This window comes from Condylostylus longicornis, unplaced genomic scaffold, assembly GCF_029603195.1.
Source record: "Condylostylus longicornis isolate FDR11 unplaced genomic scaffold, ASM2960319v2 ptg000037l, whole genome shotgun sequence".
Classification (NCBI taxonomy): domain Eukaryota; kingdom Metazoa; phylum Arthropoda; class Insecta; order Diptera; family Dolichopodidae; genus Condylostylus; species Condylostylus longicornis.
In genome coordinates, this window is record NW_026578006.1 from 1,789,762 (window position 1) to 1,812,515 (window position 22,754).

Here is a 22,754-nt window from a genome sequence, read left to right on the forward strand (position 1 = left end):
ATGGTATAGAGGACAATGCATTAACCTTTAATTATAATTAATAACATTAATTGATATTATTAATTATAATATGTATGTAAATTTATACTTATACTATATATCAGAGTTCATAACATCATAAAATTTTTGATTAAATAACTTGTAAAGATTGTACATAATTAACTATAACTTACTTTTTAAATTAAAAATCTAATTGACTTGATAAATTTAAAAAATTTTTAATTTAAAAAAATATAGGTATGTAAATATATCTATACTATTTTAAAAAAAGTATGATTATAGTCACGCATAAAATTCTAGCCATTTTAGTAATTAACTTATAGGAAAATGCTAATAAAATAATTCAACAAAATATATTTAATGGATTTTAATTAATTTCTGAATTGCAAGTCGCATGTATGCAAAACTCCTTTATTGCATAATACGAAACTCCTTTATTGCAAAAATAGTAATTATAGTATGGCGCGAAACATACGAATTTTATAATTAATTTAAGTTCAATATTTATTCATTTATTTTTTAATATACGAACACATCATAATATTATATTCTCATAATTGTCGATTTCTATTACAAAGTTGACCTAAAAATTTAATGTTGCAAATAGAAAATGAATAACTGTACAATACGGATATATACAAAAAAGGGTTTACTTATAAGTGTGTTCGACTGTATATATAAATACGTACAAATTTCTGTGTATCAAAGAATGATTGAAACTCTTATAACAATCTAAATATTATTAAGTAGTTTATTTTATAATTTGGGTCATATACAAATTCTAATTATAATATTCCATATATATGTTATACATATGTATATATAAGAACATATGGATATAGGAACACCTATTATATTTTAATCAATTTAAAACTTAGCAATCAGATAAGCTTCTATTAAATTTCAAGTGCAATTTTATTAAAAACAATATACATATTTCGTTCATATTTACATACCTATATAAAATAATAGTATTTTAATCGTAATACATATCACATTCTCATAATACGAACTCAATCTTAAAATATGTGCGAAAATTACAAATAATATAAGTATGTATGTATGTAGGTAAATACAATGTACATAACTGTATAGGTAATAATTTTTGAAAGAATTTCTAATTCAATTTAAAATTTTATAAATTTGAGATAAAAATACATACATGCATACATATTGTGTATAATAACAACCAAATAGATTTAACACTTGAATAAATTTAACCTCATACTGCTCATTTATTATGTATCTGTATATTAACAGCATGGACAAATCTAAAGCATATAATTTTAAATCAACATCGATGTCAGATAATATATCTGAAGATATTAATATTAAGTTTAAAAATTGTGACATTAACACATCTGTCAATATTAAAAATGACGAAAATAAATCAGTAAGCATTCAAGATTTTTTATATATATAGCTGTACTGAAATTATAATTAAATGTTAATAATTATTGTAGATTGCATTGATGTTGTTGTTATATTTTTTTAAATTATTAATTTTTTATTTTAATTTTTTTATGCATATTTTTCTTTTTCTGCATATAATATGTGTTAATAAATTAATATTATAATTTTTGAATTTTTAATGAAATTATTGAAAAAGTTGTTTTACATTGTGTCAAAATGCATAATATATATATATATATATATATATGTGTTAATTACCAGAATATTATTTGTATGAATTTTGCAAAAGATGATTTAATTTTAAGCTAAAATTACAAATATTATATTATTATAATTATTATAAATTAGATTTCTAAGTACATATTGGGACCATAACTACACAAACATTATGTGAAATATAACATTATTATTATTAATTCAATTTCAAATATTTTTTAAATGTTTCAAGTTCTCAACAAAGTTAACTTTTAAATTTCAACTTCCTTAAGAAATCGTCTTACTAGTTATGCAATAAACGCAAAAAAGAAAATATAATAAAAGAAATAATTTGCATACTTTTAGGAATCTTTTATATCAGTTCTAACAATTGGCATAATAATAAAATTTCTCACAATTCAGCTAAAATTATTTGATATTATTAAAACATTTTTTCGTGAAGAGTATACAAAAAAAAAAAAAATAAATGCATTAGGGGAATTTTGTATAACAAGCCTCTAAAATTAGATAAGCTATGTTTTGTAAGTTACTGCCAAAAAATATACATATAGATTATTGTTAAACGAGGAGTTCATTATATAGAGATTGAGCTGTAGTTTAATTTTTTTTATACATAACTCATTTTTAGCAATCATATACATATATCACGTGTTAATAGCAATTTTACACAATTTATGGACAATGCTTTAATAATTTCCCTTGAAAAAATAATAAAATAAAAGGCGGGATATAATATTCATTACTTTCAATAATTTTTTATATTATTTTGTATTTCAACACATTGTAAATAAAAAATTTGAATATAAAATATGGTTTGTTCTTCATTTAAATACAAAGTGATTTGGTCCATTTAAATTTTGTTTTTAAAAAATTTGTAATTTTAAGTACCTAAGCAAAAATTTTGTGGGAGAGAATCCGAAATCGTTCAGTTATTCTTTAAGTTTTAGTTGAATATAGAAGCACGCTTGATTCTTAATTAAATTTTTTTTTTCGTTTTATTTATTTATTTTTAATATATAATTTAATTTTTTTATTAATTTAAATTTAATTAAAATTTAAGCTAATACAAATTGTAATAATCAAATAAAAAAAAATTTAAAAATATTAAATAATTTCTATATATACATACATAGATCGATATGGAGGCACCAGAATTCAAGGATTTTGCTAAAGAAATGGTTGATTACATTGCAAATTATTTGGAGAACATAAGAGACAGGTAATAAATTATATTAAATATTTTATATTTTATTAATTATTGAAATAAAAAAATTATTTTTCCTTTTACATATTTAATTTTTATTAAAATAAAATTTCCTGTACATATACGTACATACATGCATATATTGTTTGATAATTTTAAATACAGTTTTGGTGTTTAAATTTAAAACTGGAATATAGTAAGTGTTATAATTACAATAATTTAATAATTCATTAGTAAAATATAGGTCATCAAATAGCTAATTATTTACGAGTCAACACTTATGATTATTTTATTACAACATTGCTAAAAATTTAATTAATTAAATATCAATTACCTTGTTCAATTACTGCTATGTTTTTGATTTAAAGTAAAAGAAAAACATAATTACCTTGATAATTTAAAATTTAAATTAAAAAAAAAATGCAATTCTATTTAATTTTTAATTGCTTTAAAAATCACTGGACGAGAAAACGTTCTAGGTTTCAAGATATTGCAATTTTATATAAAAAAAAAATAAATTTAACTAAGCGATTTTTACTTAATACTTCAAAATGATCGAATTATTAATTTTCTGACAATATAACAGTCACAATGGTAAAGTCAAGGTTAAAAGCAACTTGTTTTCAAATATCAAGATCATGAAAAAAATAATTTTTTTTACTTGCAAGCATAATGGAAACATAAATCTGTACAAAAAAAATTTTATTTAATACTTTTTTCTTTAAAAACAAAAATAATTAATTTTTACCAAAACAAAAACTTTATTTAAAACATAATAAAAACCAATTACATGTAAAAATTTATTAAGTATTAAATGTAATTTACATATTGAGGACCGAGCACTTAAAATTCAAAAGATTGTAAGAATATGAAAATCTTTAAAATTTCTTGCTAACAAAATAAGTACACAAGAAAAACAAACTTACATATTATTACTGCTTTATTGGTTTTCCTGTGTATAAACTGTAAAATTTTTTACAATTAATTTGTACTTTCAAATATTAAAATAATTATTTGTTATAACCTTGTCTATAAAATAATCATAATTGCGTGTAACCTTAAAAAATGAATAATAAAAAATATTAAAAATTTAACATTAACAAATAAGAGATAAAATTTAAAAATTCAAATTTTCAACCATTGAATTTTATATCGGAACTTATTATTGATCAAGAACATTTGAATCAGGTGAACAAGTGTTGCACGATTTCGAAAAAAAACACTAACAAAATGAAAAACAAAATTATATTCTCAATCTGTTGTGTTTGTATGTACATATGTATGTATATAGGAAATTAATTTTTAATAAAAAGTTCTTGAATTAATAAAAACATGGAAGCAAACATATTTTAAAAATAGAAATAAATTATGTATATATTATATACTTCTAAATTAATATTAAATGTATTTTAGGAGAGTACTTGCTGATGTTAAACCAGGTTACCTTCGTCCACTTATACCAGATGCTGCACCAGAAAAAGCTGAAAATTGGCAAGATGTTATGAGTGATATTGAACGTGTCATAATGCCAGGAGTAACACACTGGCATAGTCCAAAATTTCATGCATATTTTCCGACTGCAAATTCATATCCTGCAATAGTAGCAGATATGTTATCTGGAGCAATAGCCTGTATTGGATTTTCTTGGGTAAAATATTCAATAAATAAAAAGGAAATTCAAACAAGAAAAAATATTACTAATAATTTTGTTTCCTCTTTCTTTTTTTGTTTTCTTTTTTTCTTAAAAATGGATAGATTGCCAGTCCAGCTTGTACAGAATTAGAAGTTGTAATGCTTGATTGGTTAGGAAAAATGCTTGATTTACCAAATGAATTTTTGGCTTGTTCTGGTGGAAAAGGTGGTGGTGTTATACAGGGAACAGCTAGTGAAGCAACTCTTGTAGCATTATTAGGAGCTAAAGCAAAAAAAATGAAAGAAGTTAAAGATGAACATCCAGATTGGGATGATAATACTATAGTTTCAAAATTAGTAGGATATTGTTCGACACAGGCACACTCTTCTGTAGAAAGAGCTGGTCTTTTGGGTGGTGTTAAATTAAAATTAGTTCCAGCTGATGTTAATAATCAATTGCGTGGTGAAGCACTTGAATCAGCTATTAAAAAGGATATTGATGAAGGCTTAATACCATTTTATGTAAATATAATAATTAAATTATTTTTAATAGGTTTTATACATCTCTAAATTTTATTTAATATTTTTTTTAGGCTGTAGTAACTCTTGGGACAACAAATTCATGTGCATTTGACAAATTAGATGAATGTGGTCCAGTAGGAAATAAATACAATGTTTGGATACATGTTGATGCTGCATATGCTGGATCGGCATTTATCTGTCCGGAATATAGATATTTAATGAAAGGGATTGAAACAGCCGATTCATTTAATTTTAATCCACATAAATGGATGCTAGTTAATTTTGATTGTAGTGCAATGTGGTTAAAGGATCCAAATTGGATTGTTGATGCATTCAATGTTGATCCATTGTACTTAAAACACGATCAACAAGGATCAGCACCAGATTATAGACATTGGCAAATACCGTTGGGACGTCGTTTTAGGGCTTTGAAATTATGGTTTGTTTTAAGATTATATGGCATTGAAAATTTACAAGCTCACATTAGACGTCATTGTGGTTTCGCCAAACACTTTGAAAAATTATGCTCAGCCGATCAGCGTTTTGAAATTGTTGGTGAAGTTCAAATGGGTTTAGCATGTTTCCGGTTAAAAGGAACTAATGAATTAAATGAATTATTATTAAAACGTATCAATGGACGCGGGAATATTCATTTAGTACCATCAAAAATCAATGGAATATACTTTTTAAGATTTGCAGTTTGTTCCCGGTTCACCAAATCGGAAGATATTGAATATTCTTGGAAAGAAATTTCAGAATCAGCTTCAGAAGTATTAAATGAAAAAAATTGAGCAATATAATGTAAATAAAAAACCTAAAAATAAATTAAGAAAAAACTGTTAAGTGTAACTAGTTAAGATGAATTTTATCTTGCTTTAAGTGTAAATTACGTTTAGGGACCAATTACTGTTCATTAATTTTTTATTTAAGATTAATCACAATTCATTTCCAAAAAAATTTTAAATCATTCATGCTTATATTCGCAATTCATTAATCATTTTTTGTACAATATATTTAACCATTTATTAATTATAAAATGAGATATTTGAAAGTTATTGTTTTAAATGTCTAATGTTATAATAAATGTATTGAAAAAATTTAAATAATTTTCTAAGGAATTGATTGCAGATAAGAATATTTATTCTGTCATAACGGCTCTGCCAGCAGTCTTTGGCATTTTTTTATTGGTTGAGTCTTCTAGTTCTTTCGGCTTATAATAATGTGGTGCTACTTCCAATAACCATTTACTCTCAATATCAATAACTTGTCTCATGTATTCTTTTGTTGTAAACACCAATTCATGGTACAGTACCCATCTAGGCAATTCTTCAAATAACGCTGAATTCGGGTGTATCATAACAGTTTGATTATGTTTAATAGTTTTATAATTTCCTCCCTTGGATAACCGGGCAATATGATAAAAATAACCGGATGTAATTGCTTTACGAACTGGAATAGTTTCTGGAAGACAAGAAACCATATCAATTTCAACTCGTTGCATTAAACCTACAAGTTGTTCTCGTACATCACGAGCTCTTTTCATTGATCTATACTGAATAAAATTTTCATAACACCATTGCGTACTAAAATCAGTTTCAGCCCACTGATTATAAACTTGAAGCAAACTAAGATGATCCCCATTCAAATGATTAAAGTTTTTTCTAGCTGTATCAGCATGGATTATTTTATCCTTGGGTCGATAAAAAATTGCACTATTCACAGAAAGCATTGCAGCTATGGTTACAATTTCTTCAGAGCATTTGTATCTAAGGAAATATTGTTAAAAATAATTTGAATTATGGAATTTGTGGAATTTTCGGAACTTACTTTTCACTAGCCAGCAACATTTTGGCCATCATGGGGTCAACTGGAAATTCAGCCATTCTTCTTCCTAATTTCGTCAATTCTCCATGATGGTTCAACGCTCCTAATGCATAAAGCTGCTCTAAGGCCAACACTAAAGTTTCATGTGGTGGAGGATCCAAGAAATCAAAGTGAATCAAATCATTAATCCCCAAAGCTTTCAACATTAATACGGCATTGCCTAAATTAATTCTCTGAATTTCCGGAATTGTATTATCTTCTAATTCATGTTTATATGCCCAGCCTGTATATAATCTAAAACATTTTCCAGGTGCAACACGACCAGCCCGTCCTGCTCTTTGATTTGCTGATGCTTTTGAAATTGGTACCACCATCAATGATTCCATACCAGTTCTTGAATTGAAATTATTTTGTTTAGCAAAGCCTGGGTCAATTACATATATTATATTGTCAATCGTCAAAGAAGTTTCAGCGATATTCGTTGCTAAAATAACTTTCCTTGCATTTGGAGGTGTAGGCTCAAATATTTTTGCTTGCATATCGCTTGGTAAATTCGCATATACTGGTAAAATTATTAATTCTTTAAGTTTTGACCCCAAGCGTTTAACTCGGTCTTGTAAAACTTCAAGACATGTTTCTATTTCTTCCTGACCTGTTAAAAATACTAATATATCACCTAGTGGCTGAGTAGCATGAATTTGAAGTACTGAAACAACACAAGCATCGATATAATCAGCCTCGGGAGCCTCGGTGTAGTAGATATCAACAGGAAAACGTCTGCCTGGTATCCTAAATATAGGAGCATCATCGAAAAACTTAGAAAATTTTTCAGCGTCCAAAGTAGCACTTGATATAAGCAGTTTTAACTCAGGTCTAAATCTTGCTATATCCTTCACAAGGCCAAAAAGTATGTCTGTATGTAAAGTTCTTTCATGAGCTTCGTCAATTATCATTACGCTATAAGATGCTAAATCGGGTTCTGATAAAAATTCACGATGTAGAGTACCGTCAGTCATATACTTTATAACAGTTCGTTCTAAAATATGTTAAAATTTAATCTAGATTTCACTATGACATTATTGTAATTTACCTGAAGTGCAATCTTCAAATCTGATGCTGTAACCAACTTCATTTCCTAGCTTTACTCCTAATTCCTGAGCAACACGTGCAGCCACAGACATTGCGGCAACCCTTCGCGGCTGCGTACAGCCAATTTTTTGTTTGTTTTTTGTAAATCCAGCCTCATGTAAATATTGTGGTATTTGAGTTGTTTTTCCGGATCCAGTTTCACCTTCGATAATTAAAATCTTTCACAAAAGAAAAAACCAAATTGAATATCTCTGAAATAAATAAAAATTAATATTTTTACTTGGTGTTCCCTTATTGATGCAATTATATCTTCTTTGAACGGATAAATAGGCAGAGATAATTTCGTTTCTTCAATGTCCATTTTCTTTCTTTCGTGCTCACTAACTTCAACTTTTTTGTCCTTAGTTCCTTCCATTGTTAAAGCTTGAATAAATTCAATTTGATCCTCCAACAATAATTCATATTCCTGTTTAATTTTAGAATCTTTATCCTTAGCTCCAAATTGAAACATTGCTGAAGCTAATTGTTCTGCTTCCCATTTCTTTTGCTCTGAATTAGGTTGCCTTTCACGTTCATCAATTTCAACATAATCTTCTAAAATATATAAGTAAAATTCATTCCACATGAATTTTTCTTATCATTATTGTAAATTTCGATCTAACTGAATACCTTTTTCTCCCTTTTTCATGTCCCTAGGCATATGATACCTTTGAACTCTCTCCAATTCCCTAGCCTTTTCATGTTCCTTGGCGATAGTTAAAAGGTTTTTCTTATACTCCCGTTCTTGTTTTTCCTTTTCTGTCAATCTAAAAAAGTTGTGAGAATTTATCATAGGTTTTCTTTGAATTAAAACTCACATTTCTGAGTCGAATAAATATTCATCATCGATAATATCGGCTTCCAGCTCTGCAACTTTATCATCTTTGCGCTTTTCTAAATATTTCCGTCTAGAATCAATACGCAATTGAGGCAAAAATTTATCACGATCCTCGATTTCAAGTTTTAAACGTTTTGCGGCTTCTTCAAACGCCTTTCGGCTAGAAGTTGCCTCAACAACTTTCCTAATACGACCTTCATCCCGTTTCTTCAAACGTTCCGCAAATTCATCTCTCTCCTTCAAATCTTTTCGACGCTCTTCTTCAGCACTATCTACACTTTCGGAGCTAGAACTTGAATAGCGCCTACGATTTTTATCTCTTCCCATTATAATAGTTAAGACTGTTATTTTTTTGTAATCAAACCTTAATCCAACTACAAATTACCTGCAGCAAAAAATAGCAAAATAACATATATTATTTACAAACAATTGATTTGAATATGAACAAGTTGTCAAAATAAATCAAAATTGTCAAGTACGCGGATAGGGTAAAAGTTTTGCAAACTAAAAAAATATCACAAATTTATTGTTCAAGGCAACATAAAAATTAAACAACTAAATCGCGCAACTAAGCAAATTATTGTTCAGAAATCAAATTTGATTTGGGCAAATTTGCGGTCACTTTAGTTAATTTTTTATTATTGGAATTAAAAAAAAATAAAAATTAGCCAATCACACGAATCGAAAATTTTATCACTTTAAATTTGGATTTGACGTTTGCAAAAAGTGCTCAACATTATACCTGAAGCACTGATTTTTGTAAGTAAAAGGGTGGCAAAATATTTTGTGGAAGATTTCAACAGCATTCAGCTGATTTTTGTTATGGTTATAATTTTGATATGAATGCAAAAAAAACATTTTTAAATTTCGAAATAAGGTCTGAGCTCTATCAGATAGTTTCAGTCTGGTGAGTAAATAGTCATCCAAGTTTCCAGCAGATTTTATATTAGATTAACTATGTAAACAGGACCAATAAAATTATTTACAAGATTTTTTTTGTTTGACATATGACAAATTGAATTTAGTGTTTTTCACGCAATGGAAACATTGTAGATACAGCAATAGTACAGTGACTTTGAAGTGTGGATATTAAAATAGTTGCCGAAAGTTTTTATTAAAATTTTTTTTAATAACCCGAATCTATTTAAAATAAATTATTTCACATTGATCCGATTTATTAAAGAAGGCAGATAAAAACTGAATATTTAAAAAGAAAGATAATCAGGTAATTGGCTAACTCGAATCTAAAAATAACCTCAAAACATGATGAAATTTTTAAATAGTGATGGAAATAAAAATTAATATTTTAAATCCGTAGTTTAACATGGCACAGCAATTTTTTAATCGAATTGGGCAATTAGGCTTGGGAGTAGCTGTTTTGGGGGGAGTTGTTAATTCTGCATTATATAACGTTGATGGTGGACATCGTGCTGTAATTTTTGATAGGTTTACTGGTGTTAAACAAGATGTTGTAGGAGAAGGTACACATTTTTTTATTCCATGGGTTCAAAGACCAATTATCTATGATATAAGATCTCAGCCTAGAAATGTGCCAGTAATAACTGGAAGCAAGGATTTACAAAATGTGAATATCACACTACGTATTTTATATAGACCAATACCAGATCAGTTACCGAAAATTTACACAATATTGGGTCAAGACTACGATGAACGTGTCTTACCATCTATTACAACTGAAGTTTTAAAAGCAGTTGTTGCACAATTTGACGCTGGAGAGCTTATTACACAGAGAGAGGTAAATTTTAAAATAAACAAAATGTGCTAATGATCCTAGTATAAATTTCTAGATGGTGTCACAAAAAGTTTCTGAAGAATTAACGGAAAGAGCAAATCAATTCGGTTTTATCTTGGATGACATTTCAATTACACATCTGACATTTGGTCGCGAATTCACAATGGCTGTAGAAATGAAACAAGTTGCCCAACAAGAAGCTGAAAAAGCGCGATTTGTTGTTGAAAAAGCTGAACAACAAAAGAAAGCTGCTATTATTTCCGCAGAAGGTGATGCACAAGCTGCCGAATTATTAGCTAAATCATTTGCTGAAGCAGGTGATGGTTTGGTTGAATTAAGAAGAATTGAAGCTGCAGAAGATATTGCTTATCAATTAGCAAGGTCAAGAGGTGTTGCTTATCTTCCCGGGGGCCAAAATTTACTATTAAATATTCCAACAAACTTGCAACAGCAATAATCTAATTTTTAATTTTTGTTATTTTTGGCGCATTTAATTTTCTTTTATTGTTTGCAGTACAATATGTACGTATTCAGTTGAAAAAATCATTTATACTTAAAGTAGATTATAGTAACTAGTGAGCTGTTGCAAAACATTTCTGAATGAATAATAAGTCCTTTACTAATTTTTTACTATTTTGGAGGAAGGACAATATTTGCGAATAGAATTTCTTTATGCGCATTAAACTATATGCATGTAGGAATTAAGTGAAATGTATAAATAAAAGAAATAATTTTTTATAATAGACTTTACTATTTTTCATATCAAATTTAAGTTTCCAACAACAAATTTAACTCGTCAGTGACATCCATTTGATCCTCCGCAGTTCTTGCTTCATTCTCAAATTCTTCTTGTATACCTTCTTCCTCATAATCTTCATTTTCCTGCAAAAACAATATGAAAAATTAGACTCAATAGCTTAAAATATTAATGAAAACTCACAGATACGTCACGACTTTCATTTAAATCTTCAATAATAATTTGGGCTTTTTGTTTCATACTTTTGATGTGTTCCATAATTTGGTCAGAAATAATTTGTCTACAGTCGTCATTGAAATTAGACGGTAACCAACCAGTTTTTTCGTTACATATGGCGCCACTTGCTGGGGATGGAACCCTTTTCAACATTTCTTGAACTTTTGCTATACGCAAATCGCAATACTACAAATATAAGTTATAACAAATTTTTTCGCAATTCTAGAAAACAAATAAATTTACCCTAAAAATGCATTGTCTTGATCTAGGCAACTGGCCTTCCTCAAAATACGGATAAAAAACATTTTGCTTTGGTTGTGATAATGAATCATTTGAATTTGAACAGTCTTCTTTCATTACTTCACTAATAGCTTCACTACGGGATTTAACTAAACTGCCAATGCCAGTTTTAAACCGGTAGCGGAAATCGAAAGTTTGATAAAGACGACTTTGAAAATCTTTTCTCGGATCATATCCATATCGCACATACATAGTCCGCCAAGGCCCTGTTGTAAAATAATATGCCATTGATGGAAGTATAACTTTTAATTTGTCATTTGAAACTTCTGACTCATATATTAACGCAATTCTATTCCAAATGGGACATTCCGCAAACAATTGTCTAACTTTTTCAAATTGAGCGTCAGAAATATATTTAATTTGCAATTTTTTAACAATGAACGGATTAGGCTTTTCAGGAAAAGGATCTATCAAATTGAATGACACATATTCAGATCCCTCGGTTCTAGTTCTAGCTATACCAATAACATCCTCGTTTCCTAAATTATGTTTTTGATCTTTGTCAGACCTATGAATCTTTGTGTTAACAGTATCATTTTTAGTGAAAACGAAAGGTGTACAAAATAAAGGAGCCTCCGGTTTACTAAAAATAAGTATTGAATAAAAGTTTAAAAATGTTGAAAGTAATTCAGTTTAAATATTTACCAGAAAATGTCGCAGTCGTTTTTGGGAGCAATATCGTCATATATATAGGATACTTTATTTGTCTGTGGATCCTTTTGTAAAGGCAAATATTGGAAATCACACAAAGCTGTAATGGGGGAAGTAAAGTAACATGCTATTGGTACTCGTAATTCTAGTTTATATTTAAAGTTACATTAACTTACAATTGAAATGATATTTTTTCGCACATTTTCCCAAAATTTCAACAGTATGAGTCATTGGTCCTTGGTTAGGATCTTTTGGTCGTTTTATTTTAACTTTGATAAATAAACCAGATGCTGTTGTAGAATCTCCCATTGCCGGTTTATTATAAATATTATCAGGGTGGTATCGTAACTCCAAACGACGCTTTTCGTTACTAAAAACCTAAAATTTAATTGATTTTGTTAAATGAGGTAATATGGGTTATATTTTTGTTGAAGTTTACACGAGATATTTTATTAAGTCCTCCTAAAGTTTTTATCATTTTATCATCGTTTTTAACCAGTCCCGGGTATTCTACCAGTATCAACTTTTTCCCAATGCCTGTTTTAATTATGTTAACTTTATTATCCCCCATTTTTATTTGAAAATTTTTAAAACTTAAAATATGTACATATATTAGTTTATGCAATTTACAATTTCAAAATAAAACTATTCTACTATTTTGTGCATAAACAAAACAATCAAAAACAGTGCTTCCGTTTTCCGTAAAAAAAGAATCTACCTAATATCATTACCATGCTCTATTAATTAAATGAATGTTTCTTTTAATTTAGTAAGTTAATAACAAAATAAAATCTGTTTCGTATTGAATACCAACAAGCTTTGATGGGCAACGTAACGAAACATTTGTCAATTATTGAACCAAAAGCTGTCGCGCAAATACAGCTTATGATAATAAATTATCCCATTCAGGTAGTATAACATTTATATTAATCTTTGATCGTTTAGTAATTTGTTAAGTTAACGTTTTGACATGTCAAAATAAAAATTTAATGTCAAATACAACAGCTATAATCGGATTATTAATATTTCTCCGTTATTTTGAGATAATGTTCTCGAAATATGTATTTTAAATATCCGTGTGGCGAGTAGTAATAAGTACAAAGTACATAGTAACTAGTAATTATCTTTAAATCTATAAATTTGTTTCTTTTAATTTTTTTTATACTATTAAAAGGTACCAACTTAAAAGTATTTGCAAACATAACTTAAATGTAAATTTAAATGTAAACTTTTTCTGTAAAACTTAGTTTTGGAAGTGATATGAAAATTTTTTTTTATTTTACATTCTGATCGTCTATTTCGCTATAATAAATTTGTGTAATGTAATTTTCAAATGAGAAGCATTATTCCATATTGCGTATTTCGTTTTTTTTTCTAAAATGTATACAAAATTAATTTGTTGTTTTTGAAGTTTAGACGTTCAGTAAACATTTTAATAAAACAATGCAAAAATCCAATTAAAAAAACAAGTAATTTTATTGGAAAAAGAAATATCCATTAGAAAAACGGAGAAACTTGGAAGTAAATAGAAAGTGAAATAAAAAAGCGAAATAAACGATTAAACTGTAAATGTTAATTATCGTATAACAAAGCAAGGAGTATTGTATAGAACTTGAATTGTGTAAAAATAAATTATTCTTTACATAACGGTAGATTCAAAAGGTATTCCAAATGTCAGTTCTATTCAATATAGTAAAGTTTTCAAAGTGTGTTTTTGTTCACTTCAATTTTACGTTGCACATATGTATGTAAGTATAATTACAAAATAATATGTGTATTTGCTAAGAAATTAAGTTTGGAAATCTTTTTGTTTCTCTTTCTCAATTTCAAATATGTTATCGCTTATTAACGGAATAATTATCAAAAAACTGATAATTATTCCTACTTAAATCTACTCTTCATTCTTAACACTATTTATACATATTATGTATTTAATACGGCTATTATTTTGATATTCACTCTTTAGTATGTTTTCGACAGAGCGCAAGAATAAAGCTTATAAATTGTTCTTCTTTAATTTTTAACCTTAGTATAGAATTAAAAAAAAAAATGAGTGCAAATGAAGATTTCAAGATAATTGATCTTATAGCTCAAGATATTCGTTGGCCCACATCTTTGGAACAACATGGATCTGATGCAATGCATACAGATCCTGATTATTCCTGTGTTTATGTAACCATTAAGTTATTGAATGGACTATATGGCAATGGTCTTACTTTTACTTTGGGAAGGTATAACATTATGATAATAATAATTATTTGAAGTTCAATGTTTTCAAGTTTAGTGTGTTATGTTATTTGGTTAATGTGTGAAATAATTTTAGAGGTACTGAAGTCGTCCAAAAAGCATGTGAAGCCTTAAAACATTTAGTAGTGAATAAGAATGTTCATGAGATTTATAATAATTTTGATAAATATTGGAGAAATCTCACAAGCGAATCTCAGATTAGATGGATTGGACCAGAAAAAGGTGTTACCCATTTAGCTGTTGCTGCAATTATCAATGCTTTATGGGATTTATGGTCGAGAATAGAAAATAAACCACTTTGGAAACTCTTAGTAGATATGGAACCAGAAAAATTAATTTCAACAATTGATTTTCGTTATATTTCTGATGTCATAAAGCCTGAAGAATGTATTAAAATGCTAAAAGATCAAATGGAATTTAAAGATGATCGTTTGAAAGAATTAAAAAAGAATGGCTATCCAGCATATACTACACAAGTAGGTTGGCTTGGATATTCCGATGAAAAAATTTCAAAATTATGCAAAGAATATATTCAAAAAGGATTTAATGCTTTTAAAATTAAAGTTGGACAAAATTTAGAGAATGATATTAAACGTTGCGATATCGTACGCCAAGCAATTGGTTGGGATAAAGTTTTAATGATTGATGCAAATCAAATATGGGATGTTGAAGAAGCTATTAGTTGGGTTAAGGAATTAGCAAAATTCAAGCCATTATGGATTGAAGAACCGACATCGCCCGATGATATTTTGGGACATAAACGTATTTCTGACGCACTGAAAGAATTTGGTATTGGTGTTGCAACTGGTGAAATGTGCGCAAATAGGATTATGTTTAAACAATTTTTACAAATTGAAGCTTTGCAATTTTGTCAAATTGATTCAGCTCGAATAGGTGGTGTTAATGAAATTCTTTCAGTATATTTTATGGCAAAAAAATTTAATATCAAAGTATGTCCACATGCTGGTGGTGTAGGATTATGTGAAATGGTACAACATTTACAAATGTGGGACTATATTAGTTTATCAGGAACTAAAGATGGACGATATATTGAATATGTTGACCAACAGCATGATCAATTTATTAAACCAGCTATTGTAAATGAAGCTGCAAATTATATTGCACCCGATTGGCCCGGTTATAGCACAGAATTAAAAAGAGAAGCTATTCAAATGTTTAAATATCCAGAAGGTTCCGAATGGACAAAGTTATTCAAAAGTGGAAAATTTAAAAACGAAAAGACAAACCAGATTGATATAACGAAACGAAAAATATTTTCAGGAGAAATGTATGATTAAAAATATGAGGGATATATGTATGTATGTATGAATGTGAATTATTCATATTATTGTTTTTGTATACATTATATAAAATATTATTTTATTTTTTTTTTCTATAATTGGAGTTTTGTTATCTGTTTTGTGATAAGAAATAATTTGTTTAAATGTACCTCGTGTATTATAAACTTTGAATAACATACATACGTTTTAAATTTAAAGCTATTTACTCAACAAATTGTTAATCATTATAAGTATAAAAAAAATAATATACAATATATATAAATAATATTTTATAGGTTTACATACCTACATATGTTCAAATAAAAAATTCAAAAGTGTTCTTCAACAAGTTGCTTGGATATTTTTTATAAATTTTGCTGTCTTGTTCTTTAAAATTGAAGTGTTATTAAAAGATGCAGAAATGCTAAAGCTTTAATTAACTAAATAAATTTGATAATCACATATTCTTGAATTGTATATCAGAAAGAGGTTTGATAATTTATTCTTATTGAAAATCTTTTTAAGGCATATGTTCGATATATTATACATAGGTAATTCAACTACTCACTCATATGCTACTCAATTCGTTTTCTATATAGATTTAAAGATTTTATAAATACTAAACATCTTAAATATGCATGTTTGTACATATCCTACAAAAAAAAAGCAAGTATGCATATCTTATTTTTGGAAATGTTAATCAAAATTGAATTTTAAATTATTAAAAAATAATTTTCGAAGCTAAAAATAATAGAAAACATACATTTAAAATGTATTCATCTAAACAAATATTTTATTTCAAAGAAATATCGTTCTAGGAAAGGGAAATGCAACGAATTATTTATTATTTAGATGAACCAATTATATCATTGGTAGATAAAATTTTATATTATTTTTACCCAAATTATGAAATAAATCCAACTGACAGCTCGGAAAACTCCCAAATAGATCTGTCTAAACGAATTGAAAAAAATGTGATAGATGAAGCTTTATTAAATGATCAACCGTATCAAAAATTTTCAAATCAAATAATAGATGATAAAAAAGATCAAACAACAATAACAGATATAAATGGCATCAATTCTAATATTTTAAGTCCAAAATCGATAGATTCTATGGAAACATCTTTAATCGAAAGTAAATTAATTAAAAAATCTTCGTCACATAGTTCTAATTTTGAGTATTTAGTTCAAGTCGATGGAAGAAAACTTATAAAAACTGAATGGGCAATTACAAAAATAAATACTTACAATGATAATTCCAAGACATGTGAAATAATGGATGCTCCGATTGATAAAAAAATTAAGGAAACTGCTAAAGATACAAGCACTATATTTGTTATACTTCCTGAAGGTCATACAATATGTTATGATTGTAAAAGAATTGATATTAACTAGGATGAATTAATTTCAAACCATTTAATTTTTAATTCAAGATTTCAAGGTTTTTTTTTTGTAATCTTTATTAATACTTTTTGTGTTTTTACTCAAAAATACTATTTTTAATTTTTGTTATAAAATAGTGATTCTTTTAATGGTTTCGGTGTTTTGATTAAAGGATTGGAACGTTCATTTTTTTAAGAATTTGGTATAATTAAAACTACTCCAGTTGAATATTTTTAAAAATTTAATAATTTATGATTAATTATAGAATAAAATACAAATTAATTTTAAAAGAATGTATATGTGTAGCAATTAATAATATTAATTATAACATATATTACATGATATTATTTTAATTTCAAATAAATTAAGACATATTATGATTTTACAGTATTTAAAAACGATTGTCACATTTCTATTTTGATTTCTTTATAATTTAGTTATTTTATTATTAAATTAACGTAAATATACAAATTATAATTAAAAAGATTTAACCAATATTAATATACATATTATAATTTTTGATATTTGAATACATTTATATAAATTTCTATTAAAAGAAAATTAATGTAGTTATACAAAATATTTTAAAAAAGATTGAAAGCAGTTATGTAAAATTTCTGACTTCAACATTTTATCAATACGGTACCGATACACTAATTCAGATTATAAGTTATAATATCTGTAATTGTGTACCAATGAGCAGTATAACCGTAAATTTTTGTCACGGTATTTTTTAAAATTAATATTTTAATTGAATTTTAAAAAATTTAATAATATTAAAGTTTAAAGAAATTATATGACAATTATACAGTGAATAAAATGTAGCAAAAACTGTTGAAGAATTTATTGTTTTACATTAATTTATAATAATTTTTAATTTAAAAATTTTTTAGAAATACATAAATGCATTTAAACAGATTATCTTCATATATATTTTAAAACGAAAATATTAAAATAAAATTTGAAGATTTAATAATTAAAATTTCTAAGCTTTAGAGCTGTTAGTCAAAATTTTGAATATCAAAGTTTGTACATGGATGTAATTAGGTTTGTTTAAAATATTATAATGTGTAAAAATCACTAGTGTGTAGTGATAGTGTATATAGAACACTATCCAATTCTAATAAAACAAAATTCATATCATTTCCCTGTCGTTAGAAAGTAATTATAAATATATTTCGGTAAATTTACATATTATATTTGTTTTTGTTTTAGTTATTACTATGTTATTTACGTTTATATTATGAGCAAATCTCAACAGTTTTCCAAAGAGGAGGAAAGTAACATTTCTTTACGAAATAATGACTTTTAGCTTTTAAGAATCGTACAATTATAGAAAAATTAAATTCTATTATTAGCATTTTAAAATGAAATTTTCAAAAATTTTAATGTAAATTAAAAATTATGCCTTCTTGTAAATTTTTTATGTAATTTATGATTTCATTACTTGCATTACTACACAGTTCACCTAAAAAACTCATAAGCTGAATAGTGTGTAAACTACTATTTTTTTGCATTTTTGAAGACCGAGAATACCTGTGTACATATATTAATTAAGTTATTAATTTTTTTTTTGCGTTCTTTAATAAATTACGCATTCCTTTGTATAAATAAAAGGAATGGAATTTATATAAATTAAATTTATTAATTACAATATTATTCGAAAATATATCAAAAACTTTAAATGTAATAATTATTATTAGAATTAATATACAATTAATTTTATGATTATTATTTGATTTTCTATATTTTATATTAACAAACTACAAAATAAATTTGTTTTTTTATGATTTTCTTTTTATAAATATTTATCTATACAGTGAATATCATAAATATATTTTTTTTTATTAAATACTTTTTTTTTATTTAATTTATTTTTGTTTTTATTCATTTTTAAACTACTAAATAACTCAGATCACAGATTAGAAAATTTTATTATACAATTTTCAAATAAAAAAATAATAATAATAATGATAATATAATAATAAATGTATTTTAATTTAAATGTAATTGAGTTGTTTCTTTTACACTAAACACTATTATTAATAAAAAATATAATAATTGTAATTTTAATTAAAATTATTTATATATATTATATATATATATATATATATAATATAAGCAAATCTAATATAATTTAATTGATATTTATTAACTTTTATTGAAACCTCTATAATTAAAGCTTTTTTTGTATTTAATATATCATCCCCTGAATTACAAATTGTTCTAATTCAAAATAAAGTTGAAATTGAATGGAAATGAATTTAATGTAAAATATCATAAAATATTTTTCTTCTTTTTTAAGTTTCTTTTTAATTTTTACAAAAAAAAATTTGTGCCAAAAAGCACAAGCTGTTGACATAATGTATACTTGCGGTAATTTTTTTGTAAAATGATAAACAACTAATTATTTTTACGAAATTTTTGCAAAAGAACGTTCCGGTACTTTTTTTTCCAAATGACCGAGCCCGAAAAAATTCAAATTTAATTTTTTTTCTCCTTTGTTGAATTTAAGTTTAGTCTCGTTTAAAAATTTTTCTAAAAAATTGCAATTTATTGTAATTGTAATTTAAGTGGCTATTTTGAGTTCTTGTTAAAATTTGATTCCGACTAGTAATAGAATATCTGTACAACTTCAAGTATAAAATCCAAATATTTGTCAGCGCTTTTACAGACTTTTTTAATTTTGTTTTTAAAATGGTATTTTATAAAAATAAATTATTCGGAATTCAGGTTAAGATATTAAAATTTTTGTGAACCTTTCTCTACTTATATACATATATATATTATATATTTTACTCTATACATATTATATTATTAATTTTTCTCATTTATCATTTGAAAATTGTTAACAATTTAAAAACAAACATAATGTTAAATTGCGGCATTTTTAATTTTCCACTATCATAGAGTATAGTACATATTATACATACATATACATTTCCTACTTTTGCTTGCTATTTTAATTTATTTTTATACAAAAATATTTATACATTTTTTATTTTTAATCCTCTTCTTACGTAAAATCTGTTTTTTTTTTCAATTTAATATTTCTCCATTGGCATTGCCATACAACTGCATCTTTTGATTTTTTGAATCCTTTTTTTACGAATATGTGGTACCATTGATGGACAACGAAGTGTAATTGTTACCCAAATAAATTTCTTTGGTTTACAAAATCCACATGATTCAAATTGTGGTATTGTTAAATCTTCATCTTCCAAATAACCAGCTTGCGCTAAAGAGCTTACAATTGAACCATTACTATTAGTGCTATTATTATTATTTGTAATAACACCATTATTATTATTATTACCATTATTGTTATTACCGTTATTATTGTGATGAACATTATTTCGATTACCATGTTTTCGGCGATTATGCTTTCTTCTTTTCGTTTCTTTTGGTTCTTTTGGTATGAAAAATGAATTACATTGACCATAACAGAAATGATTTACAAATGGACGTGATATACAACCAGATTCACGTATTCTTTGTATTAAAGGTTCAGTTTTACACCAATCTTTTTGTAAAAATTCTTTTTTAGTTAAATAAACACCATCGTTGGTAGTTTTTAATATTTGATCAACCGAAAATTGTTTTGAATCTATTGTATCCAATGAAACTGTAGAATCAGTTGGTAATAATGTATCGTTATATGGTAATAATTGATCCATTTGTAAATTATCCGAATTATGATGCTTTTTCCTTTGACTATTTGCAACTGTTGTATCATATGCGGTCGTATCGTAATCAAAATCATCATGATGACGTTCAATTAAATGTTGTCGACGTCTATTATGAATTTTATATCTATAATAAGTAAATATTTTTCAAAAAAAAAAATAATAATATAATTATAAATGTAATGTATGTATTTTTATAAAATAGAATTTACCTATCATTTCTAACACCATTATTTCCGGTATTTCCATGTTGACGTTGTTTATGTTGATGTTGATTATGATGAAATAAAGATGATGAAGGTGAGGAATTTTCTATAAATTCTTCATTTAAATCATTTTCAATTATAATCGGATTATTTTCATTTAATGTAGGTGATGATCTTGATGCAGCTAAACTCATATTGAAACGTTTCTCTTCAAAAAATTTTTCTATTTTTTTTGAGTCCATCATTTCTAAAATTGAATCACTACCGCCAGATTTTTTTCTTCGTCCAGTATTAAATGTACTGGAACCAGAACTTCCTCCACTATTGCCATTTGTTGTTGATACTGCAACTGGCTTAATAATAACCCATAAAGTAAATAACATTATGGTTGTCGGTAAATAAAGCATATGATTGTGACGAATTTTCATCTAATAAATAAATATAAGAAACAAAAAGAAACAGAAAGAAGAATTGAAATTAATTTTTTTTTTGGTATACCATTATTTTGTAATTTTATTATTGTTATAAGTTGTTATAAAAAACGTTTAATAAATTTAATATAGTGTGTATCATTATAAGTTATATTGATGACATAACGGAATAGATGTGAACTGGTGAATTTAGCAAAAATACAAATTTCTGAAGTAGCTTGAATTCTGAATAGTACAGGATTAAATAAACTATTATAAATTAATTTACAGTAGTAAATTAGTCAAATAGAGGTAATTGCTGTATTTATGTGGCTATGAGTATATTTAAGAATTTAAAATTATATTACTTTGCGCTAACTATTTATATGATGTTTTAGCCCTTTATTGTTGTAGAAGCTCAATAAATGGACATATGTCGAGAAAATATATTGTTATACGTTGTGGTTTCCTGACTTTAAACTTACAATAATTAATACGGTATTGAAGCAGAATTCGCCTTATGAATTATTGTACTTGTTGAATTGTGCTATGCAATTAAGGTGCTCGTATTTATAAATAAATTATTGTAAAAAATACGACTTTATACCGTTTTATTATCATAACCATAGCTTTCACTTATTTTTAAAAAAAATTTAAATATTTTTTTATTTTTTTTAAAAATAATCGACCTTTAATGAACAACCCTGTATTCATATTTATATATAGGACATTCCATTATAAAAATACAAATACGTCGTACATAAATGTAGAAATATATTAAAATCCTTGACCGAAAGAGTAAAGTTACTTGATTTATTTTAAATTAATATAAAGCACAGGAAAATGAAAACTATAAAAAAAAACCAAAAAAAAAAAAAAAATAAGTAAACGAAGCGGCTTACAAAGAAAATCAGAAATCACAAGAGTTGCGAGAATTAAATTAAGTACAATGTCCCATGTATTCTAAAATGCATTATCAGAATGAAAACAAAATGTACGAGAATATATGAGTTCCTTTATATATGTATATGTGTATGTATTAAAATAAATGTGGGTTTAATTTGATGATAGGCATATGAAACAATA

The 22,754-nt window shown here is 26.0% G+C and overlaps 6 protein-coding genes across 8 annotated transcripts in view; 3 read left to right on the plus strand and 3 right to left on the minus strand.

Moving 5' to 3' along the window:
- Positions 1-1,242: 1,242 nt before the first annotated feature.
- LOC129608867 (aromatic-L-amino-acid decarboxylase) lies at positions 1,243-5,813 on the plus strand. Of its 2 annotated transcripts, none has more exons than XM_055520628.1 (5): positions 1,243-1,393; positions 2,763-2,848; positions 4,247-4,481; positions 4,589-4,987; positions 5,059-5,813. In XM_055520628.1, the coding sequence occupies exons 1-5, from the start codon at positions 1,262-1,264 to the stop codon at positions 5,776-5,778; spliced, it is 1,572 nt and encodes a 523-aa protein (XP_055376603.1). In that variant the 5' UTR covers positions 1,243-1,261; the 3' UTR covers positions 5,779-5,813. The 2 variants fall into 2 exon arrangements, with proteins under 2 accessions (XP_055376603.1, XP_055376604.1); XM_055520629.1 differs by lacking the exon at positions 1,243-1,393 and adding an exon at positions 2,636-2,701.
- A 147-nt stretch (positions 5,814-5,960) lies between these two features.
- On the minus strand, positions 5,961-9,198 carry LOC129608866 (pre-mRNA-splicing factor ATP-dependent RNA helicase DHX16). 2 transcript variants are annotated; one of them, XM_055520626.1, is made up of 7 exons: positions 8,758-9,198; positions 8,570-8,706; positions 8,181-8,494; positions 7,902-8,118; positions 6,815-7,847; positions 6,513-6,753; positions 6,189-6,448 (listed from the first exon to the last, which is right to left on the minus strand). In XM_055520626.1, exons 1-7 carry the CDS (start codon positions 9,102-9,104, stop codon positions 6,341-6,343), a joined length of 2,397 nt encoding a protein of 798 aa, XP_055376601.1. In that variant the 5' UTR covers positions 9,105-9,198; the 3' UTR covers positions 6,189-6,340. The 2 variants fall into 2 exon arrangements, with proteins under 2 accessions (XP_055376600.1, XP_055376601.1); XM_055520625.1 differs by having other exon boundaries at positions 5,961-6,753.
- Positions 9,199-9,825: 627 nt separating this feature from the next.
- Positions 9,826-11,275, plus strand: LOC129608845 (protein l(2)37Cc). Its single transcript, XM_055520595.1, has 3 exons — positions 9,826-10,002; positions 10,096-10,533; positions 10,586-11,275. The coding sequence occupies exons 2-3, from the start codon at positions 10,102-10,104 to the stop codon at positions 10,985-10,987; spliced, it is 834 nt and encodes a 277-aa protein (XP_055376570.1). The 5' UTR covers positions 9,826-10,002; positions 10,096-10,101; the 3' UTR covers positions 10,988-11,275.
- Positions 11,276-13,101, minus strand: LOC129608844 (general transcription factor 3C polypeptide 5). The gene is made up of 6 exons (XM_055520594.1): positions 12,894-13,101; positions 12,631-12,832; positions 12,449-12,554; positions 11,747-12,386; positions 11,471-11,689; positions 11,276-11,412 (listed from the first exon to the last, which is right to left on the minus strand). Exons 1-6 carry the CDS (start codon positions 13,023-13,025, stop codon positions 11,299-11,301), a joined length of 1,413 nt encoding a protein of 470 aa, XP_055376569.1. The 5' UTR covers positions 13,026-13,101; the 3' UTR covers positions 11,276-11,298.
- Positions 13,102-14,442: 1,341 nt separating this feature from the next.
- LOC129608884 (mitochondrial enolase superfamily member 1-like) lies at positions 14,443-16,239 on the plus strand. The gene is made up of 2 exons (XM_055520653.1): positions 14,443-14,685; positions 14,778-16,239. Exons 1-2 carry the CDS (start codon positions 14,504-14,506, stop codon positions 15,997-15,999), a joined length of 1,404 nt encoding a protein of 467 aa, XP_055376628.1. The 5' UTR covers positions 14,443-14,503; the 3' UTR covers positions 16,000-16,239.
- A 3,341-nt stretch (positions 16,240-19,580) lies between these two features.
- The window catches only part of LOC129608871 (homeobox protein 5-like), a 33,209-nt gene continuing 30,035 nt past the window's right edge, over positions 19,581-22,754 (minus strand). Inside the window, exons 2-3 of the mRNA XM_055520636.1 lie at positions 21,265-21,686; positions 19,581-21,179 (exon numbers count right to left, since the gene is read on the minus strand). Of these exons, the coding sequence (XP_055376611.1) occupies positions 20,411-21,179; positions 21,265-21,686 (1,191 nt within the window). The 3' untranslated portion in view covers positions 19,581-20,410. The remainder of the gene's footprint in view (positions 21,180-21,264; positions 21,687-22,754) is intronic.